Below are 8,707 nucleotides of genomic sequence, written 5' to 3'. Positions count from 1 at the left end.
AGAAGGATTTTTTGACTTTTGAGACCTTAACCCTTCAAAGTTGGTTAACAGTCCAAATATACACCAACTTTCATCTAAATCCATTCAGCTATATTTGAAAAATTTTGTTAACAATTTGTTAACAATATAACCTCCATCCACCTATGGTGGCAAAGGTAATAATGCAAAATCCTAACTTTTACACAATTTATTTATAACATAGCATATTATTACGTGACTTATCATCTCACCAAAAATTTTGTATGATCCTTAAATACTTCCTATATGTGTACTTAAAACATGATATACATCGTGTAATAATCAGGGTGACTTTGTGGGAACATGCAGTGGTCAATTTAGTGGCAGTAAGTGAGCTGCTACTTGCTTTTAACACCCAGTTCTTAATGTCCTTCCACAGCATTTTTCACATAATTAATTAACTGATGGTCATTGGCTGCAGAAGTGGTTTACAGGCCAAAGCTGAAAGTAGGAAGTGGGTATAACATTAGAAACAGCTCTTTGTATCAGCCTTATGGTGGTTGTTGAAATAGAAACTTCAGCTGAATTTATGTATTACTACAATAGTGATGACCAGTTTTTTTTTTAGTTCATTCCTATAAACCGTGCTAGTACACTCATTTGAGACATGATATTTGTGTGCCCTCTTCCAACACTGTATGAGTACTGTGTTTAAAAAAAAAATTTTTGGGGGCATAAGGACATGACACCACCTGTGAAAGTAGTTGACATTATGTTAAAAATAATAAATGCTCAATAACAGCAATAATGGGGGTGGAGGGGGCTGTGAACCCCTATTTACATGACCCTTGTTTGGTTGAAATTGACACAGTGACCTAGTAATAGTTAGAAGAGGAACAAATAGACAAGACATAATTCTTTCTGATTTATATATATATATATATATAAAATTCTTTCTTATATATATATGGCCAAACAAAGCAGAGCACATTTTCACAGCAGTGAGACATGAACCCTGAATAGTCCCAGTCACACAACACAAACCATTAGATTATATAAGCCTCTTGCTATAAGAATTATTTAATGTTACCAACATCACTTAGTATTATGTAGTCTATTTGATAATGTATTAAATAATATCTATTGTCACTGGCAAGATAAACACACCAACAGAAAACAATGACAGTGGCACTATTAATGCAACTTCCATAAATCATTTGCATTAACTCTCCATGACACTATGCATGCACAAAACATATTTTGCAAGTATGCCATACAGTTTGAGCAACATATTATTGAAAGTACATAATTTTATATCTACTCTTTAATGGCTTGTTCCAATATAGTAGTTCTTCACAAAACAAGGTTGCCTTTGAAAACATTCTTACATGGATTCATCTGAAATTTTAAGGTTGATATTTTGACATAAAATGTTATTTGAATATTAAAAGCTAAGAGCAGACAGATTCAGCTGATATTTTAGTGTAAACATTTTAATAAAAAAATTTTATGACGTATTAGTAACCAGAGCAAATGTAAATAGCACGTAACTTGTAAAAAGTTAAAACATAGCATTACTTATTTTATGAAGGTTTTAATAAGCTAAGCACTTAAGAGTTATACTTTAAAGAGGTTATTTTAAACATTTCACAAATACTAAATATAATTTTGTGAAGTTTCCATAACTAAAATTCTCAATCTTTCTTTGTTTTTATTAAATATGTATAAAAAAACATTTAAGAAAGACAAAGAAGTATCATCGAATAGTCTTCATACATACTAAGCTTATCTTAGGATGTTTGGAAGCTCAATTTAGTTAACCTATTCACAGAAAATAAAAACAGAACAGGTACCTCTCTATAAGAAAACAATTTTTCTGAAAAATACTTTTTCATTTGCATATTCAATGTCTTAAATATTTGTATCAATCAGAAAATGAAACATTAAGAGATGTTTAAATTACTTTAAACAAAAAAAGACACACGTGTGGGGAATTCAGATCATTTATTAACATTTTTTACAAAAAAAAAGTAAAACAATGTATAGGTAAACATGTACACACATATACATTATATATCTATATTTATCTATCTATAGAAAGATATATAAACATGTACAAGTTACAATGAAGTGTTGATACAAGCCAAAACTTTTAAACTAATATTTCAAGAATAATAATACTTTCATTTAATTCAATAACATGCATCATTGCATGGCATCACTTTTTTTTAATATTAAACACCAAGCCTCATAGATTACATTATCAAAATAATTATATTGCAAATGTTTTACATATTGAATCCCTTTTTTGTACAAATTTTGTTTCTAATTACAAAACAAATATCAAATTTTTAACTCTATACATAATTTACTTACCAGCTTCCTGTAGACTTCATAAAAATGTTGTTTTCAGTTTGTTGTTAATTCCCCTTTCTGTATGGCTATTACATTTCCATTAAATGTTTTATAATAACTTCAACAGTTTCCTTTAGTCAACATGGTAAAAGATACTTTCAAAACATTTTATATGTTTGAGTGAAAGTGAATACATACCATGATGAAAACAGCATAGTTTTATCCCAAGACAATTTTTAGGATATCATATGATTATTATAAAAACAACAGCTCAACTAATAAAAATATATTTGTAAAGGCTGGAATAAATGTTTATAGTGTTTCTTATAATATAACTATTTAAACCCTTAAAAAAAAGTACAATAATTTTTATTTATGCATGTTTTAAAACTTAATACCTTATGTTAATAAAATTTCATAAAACCAAAGATGCTACAAAACAAATTTGCAATTTTTGGAATAATTTCCCTCATTATGAATATATAACATCCAGGATCCCACATTTAAAGTTGTAAAACATATCACGAATAGAATCAATATGACCCTAAATTCTGCTACTTCTATTTCAATGTGCCTTTCTTTCTGCTTGCTTTGTTCCTTAAATATCAGTGTTCAATTTAGTTTATTAATGCAAGCACATAAAGTCAGCTATAGTTTGTCATTGTCAATTATTCCTTCAATACTTCCTAGTGATACTTATTAATATGGTAATCTGGATGTCCTTCCTAGTTTTTAATTTTTGAATTTTAGTAATCTGAACGTATCTGAACTAATTTCATGTTTTACTCTCCTTCACTTTCTTCAGTTTCTGTTTCACTCTTGTCACTCTCTTCCAGATCAAATATGTGAACTAAATCCCAGAACCTTTCCTTCACCTGGAAAAAAAGTAGATGTAACTCATCAACATGGCTTTCACTTCATCAGTATTTTTCCTTTGTGGATATCCATTTCATGTTCAGTCAAACAGCTGATCTCAAACAGTCTGTAATTACATTTCATCCTAATTATATTTACTATTAATATAATACAGATGTTTGATTATGTGAAAGTAAATGTTATAAACAAGTGAAATGTATAGTGCTGAGGGTAAGATGGGGATAATACTACCTTCACCTCCAACCCAAAAATTGGGGTTTAAGGTCTGCATCAATTTCTGGGTACAACACAAGATCAACACTCTACAGCACTGGCACTGACATTGAGACTATGGGTTCAACTTGTGCAAGGACTTATATTGATTGATTCAGTTAAATCTAATCCTTAATACTTTGGAACCAATGTCCTTGCAAAGGTAAAATGAGAGTTCCCAATTTAAAGAGGTAAACTGCATGAGCAGTAGATCAATTCCAAGTGGTATGGAATTGGCAAGAGAATCCTATGTCAACGTTAAGATGATGAATCAATTTTAATGATTGTGTAAAAGCACCAGGAAGAGACAGATCAACTCAGTGTATTGTAATCAGGAAGCTATGTCCATCAACAAGAAGATAGATCAATTTCTGTGGAGGCCACATTGCATCTATACCAGCAGAAAACCACTGTCCTACCCTGACTGTATGGTCATTGGTCAAAGCCAACTGTGTACTAGAAAGCATTTAGGAAGAAGCCTCTAGTGGTCCACTACCCCAGCAGTTGAAAACTGGAAGGTGGTAAGTACTCCCTGACTTCACTCAAAGAAGGGGGTTAAAATATGTGATAGGGTCCATGGGATCATCATCACCAGAGATGGTGCAATAGGTGACCATGATACCATACTTTGAAAAGCAGACCAAACCAAGTAATTTACTTCAGGCATGGTAGGGATGTGCTGCTATCATCTTCTACTTTACCCATGCAATCCAAGGGTGGTATGGTCTGGAATAAACATATTTATAAACGAACTGGCACAAGGTAAATAATCTTCCAGCAATCTTGTGTAACATTCCATCTCTATGGCAACCATGCAGAACAAATTTTATTGTTGAAGAATACTTGGTCAGGTACCTTTCACTACAGAGCACGATTCAAGGAAATAAAGAAAGGCCTGTAAAAAGGTACAGGAGGAAGCACAGAGAAAGAAGTTGGCCAAATGAAAAACAAACCAAATGGCAGAACAATTTGTAAAGGAGAAGGGAAATATCACAAATGGATGAGAAGTGTTAGAGAATAAAAGACAATTGTATGAACATAGATGGGTAGCTGTACGTGTAATATAGGGCCTAGACTGGACCCAGCAGACTATTGGGGTCTGGCAAGAATACAGGTGAGCAACAGATGATAGTAAAAGAGAAGAAATGACTCTCCTGAGCCATCATGATATTAGAGAGAAAGGAGCAAACAGGTGGGATGATAAAGGGTACATGAAATATCAATGGCAAATGAAACAGTCCAGCAATCCTGCAAATATGGAGATCAAAACCAAACGATCAAAGACAATTCACCACTCCAGCCATAGAAGAAGAGTCAACAGGAACTCTCATGTAAGTTAACCAACACGGAAAATCTCCCACCTATACTGATATTACTGACACAGAAGATGGAAAAATAGAAGTAGCAAAAAAGGAGGTGACTCTATGTAAGAAGCCAGATCTGCACATCAAAGAATGGACCAAAACCAGGTGTAAAGACACAGGATGGGAATAGAGGAAAGTAGAGCATGGATTGAGGTTGACAAAGAAGGAAACAGAGAGACTGGTGGTGCAAGGAGTAGACATCTGAGCTATGAAAACCAACTGTGCTGTACAATGGGATGAATTCAGTAGGATGTGACAAGGAGTGAAGTGTACCACAGAATTCACCTGAAGAAGCAACTGGAAGGGAGAGTACACAAAAAGGTATGAGTAACACTAATCCTGGCTGAAGGAATTGAGATCCAGAGCTTATGGTTGGGGTACAAAGAACCAAAAGAGAGGCAACCAGGTATTCTTATGGCAAAAGTATCCAATTGGGGAGCACTCCAAAGAAAGCAAAAGTCTTTGAAGACAAGTGGATTGAAGGAACCACTCTGTGGGAGAGATTGGGCTTGGGTGTTAATGATGATTTGTAATTGGATTGAAAGCAGCAGAAACATGAGATGCAATAATACAAATGTGGTGAGCATCAACCTGGTATAGCAGATCCAAAGTCTGAAAACAGAAATCACTGGACCAGGTGTCTCCCCTATGGTCAATAACAGTCATTCTCATAGAGCTTTTGAAAAAAAAATCACCATTAAACAGTAACTTGCAAAAAAAAAAAAAAGGAAGTGAGAAGGTCACAAAAATTAATAAACAAGACAATAGCTAATGCAGACCAATGGCCAAAAGCTTTATGGTAATTGACCCAAACCCTCATCCCTGAAGGGAAGTGTCTGCGAGGAGACATGTAACCAAATGAGGGGGAGGAATTGGCACACACACTGATGTATGCTAAGTCCAGTCACTACTGTAAAGCACCATCACTAAAGGAAGGAGGAAGGTAAAAAGCGGGAAAAGAGAATCCTGTACAAGGTTTCATTATACATGAAGTGTCTACTGCAGGGATCCCACATCAACATGACTGAGAGCAATGCATGCAGGTAAGGAGGACCACATCCTCAAAAGCAACAGAATCTTGTGAGTAGTAAGTGACTGAGCTAAGATAGTATGGTGAAATCTAAGATCTATGTGATGGAGATGTAAAGGGAAGGTAGCATGCAACAAAAGAGGGACAGAGGGGTTTGAAGGAAGGTCCCCTTATTCAAACAACCAGCCCACTAGAGCTACTATAGAAAAAAAATGGGGAATGCAACTGGTCTATTCCTTCTAAAGTGACCAAAAAGAAGCCATTACTCCATGTAATAATGAAATCAAAATTCTAAAGCGTGAAAATAATAAACAAAACCCTTTGGGAATGCCCAAAGTTAATTACCCACCCAGAGATGGAAAAACCAAAGAGAAAGTGGAAACTGAAGTACTAACAGGAGGTGAAGATAGGCAATGGAGACATTAAAATCATCTACCATTCACGTAAAAAATCCATCCAAGAGTGAGAGGAAAAACACACCATGGGAAACGTAAAGAGATATGATAAAGCAGTGGAAGAAAAAAATCACTGAGTAACTGTCAATCACCAACTGCCTTAAGAAACAACAAAAATAAATGGAAAGAAAACCCCCTGAAATATGGTGAACTGATTCAATTGCTTGATTCAAAGTAAAAATCCAAACTATCTCTGACAGAAGCTGCCACACAACAGGATCTTGAGGAGGAAGAAAGGATACTGGTAGTGAGAGATGGGCAGAGGAAGAAAACTGGATAACAAAACCTTCTGAAAAGAAGAAATACCAACAATCAACCTGTCACAGGACCCAAACCCTCAGATTAGTCACCAGTACCAGTGGCAATGGGTGGAACTCAATTAAGAAAATCAAGGAAAAGAAGTATCCAGAATTGATGGACAGGTAATGGTTGGGAAAATGTAGGACAGGAAGAGAATAGGGCATATGTGAGGTGCAGGCCAAGATAAACAGTCTATTAAAGCTGTAAGAGAAGACTGTTTGCAGGCTGACCCTACTTGCAACACCGTCAAGGTCTGGACAAAAATACAAAGACCAAGAAAGGAGAAAGATATAAAACCTTGAGATATATAAAGGAACAACAAGCCAAGGCAAACTGAGTTCCTATCTCAAAGGCCCAACAACAAAGAAACCATGCACTTAAAGCCAGAATTGAGAACAAAGTACAGGCCAAAGAGGAGAGAAAGTGAAGAACATTGGCAAAAATTCCACATGATATCAGAGTAGATTATCTGAAAGCTAATGCAAAGAAGACAAATACTGGAGAAGATTATGCAGAAAACTAATAGTAGATGTAGGATCCCCCTCAAACAGACTGCCCAATGATTAGAAGGCCATGAGGAGAATAAAAGTTAATATCCCTGCAGAAATATAAGGTTACTGGAACAACAATAACCCAAATACCAATTAAAAACTTAAAGTGGGAAATAGTGCATATAATAATTGAGGATGAGTTGAAAAATAAATAGGTGACAGTAATAAAGAACACAAACCTGAAAATGTCTAAGACGATTGAATCAGGCCTATGAGAATCCCCAGGTCAGGAACAGGAATGACAGGCAAACTCAAGAGGTGTAAAAAGAATAATGAGGTACTCATCAGTCAATAAAGGCTCAGAAGGTGCAGTCAGAGCACCTTAGGTCCCAACTAGAATGGTCGTTATTGTTGTAACACTTAGAGTGGTTAGGTTAGCTCAGAATACATTGCACATAAAAGTTTCACATAACTCAAGTGCAGAAACAAAGTAACTTGTATTAACTGTTAAATTTGAAATATTGGTTGGTTGAATATTAATCAAATGAAGTTAACGACAAACCACTTTGGAAGAAAAATAAATAAATAGAAAAAGTGTGTCCAAACATGAATGCTGCCAAAGAAGTAGTAAATGTTCAGTAGAGGGAGTCATCTACATAACATTTACATACTATACTGCTACTGGTTTATAGATGATGCATGATGATTTATATGAAAGATACATTAGAAAGTACTATTTCAAGAAAAGGAGAGCAAACGATTTGTGGTATACATAATGAAAACGTTTGCATCAAGAGAGTAGCACTGAATAAAAATAGCTAATTTTGTAAGTGGAGGTAAGTATCATATTGGAAACAATATTTTGCAAACTGTTAACATCTCTGTGTTTAAAACATAATGATATCAATACAAAATCATATAATTTAGTTTAACATATTTCATGGGTAGTGTGTACACATACATTAAATAACGTGTATCAATTCAATGTGAAATAAGCATTGAACATATTACTTACCAAATGACTAAAACCTACAAGCACTTGTTTGATTCCAATGTTATTGTTTATGAACTGAGTTATGATAATTATGTCGATTACAAATGAAGTGAATATTTGTTCGTTAAAAATATACTTACTGGCACCAGTGCTCAAGAATGAATGCAGTCAAGTGGGGAAGCTTTACAAATCACATTTTGTACTCTGTTAAGCTAAAAGTAATTAACAGAACTTGACACATAATGTCTCTAAGAAACCAACAAAATTTATATTAACAAATATTTACAACTTAAACTTCTACAACCAAAAGTAATTCTAGCCAAAAATGTTCTTTTGTAGCAAACTGATACTCTATCTTTCATTAGATGAAGAATTAAAATAGTAATTCATATAAAATCTCATTCTAAAGTGAAAATCATACTCTACTTTTAAATTAATTTACATAATATGTATAACAGTACCTAGACATATTTAGTCACCACAGACAAAGAGTTTTGAGAAGTCAAAAGTCAAATCCAGTTCTCCCTCTCACAACACCAAAATGTATTAATCTTTTTGTATCATAGGTCTAGGATTTTATGCTTACAAGTATTAAAACACATTTAATAACTCAATAACCATAAGAAGACTCT

At 34.1% G+C, this 8,707-nt stretch overlaps 1 protein-coding gene across 2 annotated transcripts in view; it reads right to left on the bottom strand.

Annotated features, from left to right (window-relative positions):
- Nucleotides 1–1,947: 1,947 nt before the first annotated feature.
- Nucleotides 1,948–8,707, bottom strand: part of LOC143247429 (uncharacterized) — a 110,544-nt gene continuing 103,784 nt past the window's right edge. Inside the window, exon 15 of one of the 2 annotated variants that reach the window (XM_076495505.1) lies at nt 1,948–3,295. In XM_076495505.1, the coding sequence (XP_076351620.1) occupies nt 3,287–3,295 (9 nt within the window). In that variant the 3' untranslated portion in view covers nt 1,948–3,286. The remainder of the gene's footprint in view (nt 3,296–8,707) is intronic. The other variant, XM_076495504.1, reaches the window with a different exon arrangement.

This window comes from Tachypleus tridentatus, chromosome 3 (genome assembly GCF_004210375.1).
Source record: "Tachypleus tridentatus isolate NWPU-2018 chromosome 3, ASM421037v1, whole genome shotgun sequence".
Taxonomy (NCBI): domain Eukaryota; kingdom Metazoa; phylum Arthropoda; class Merostomata; order Xiphosura; family Limulidae; genus Tachypleus; species Tachypleus tridentatus.
Note: the sequence above shows the minus strand (reverse complement) of the source record. Positions and strands in the feature narration are given on the sequence as shown.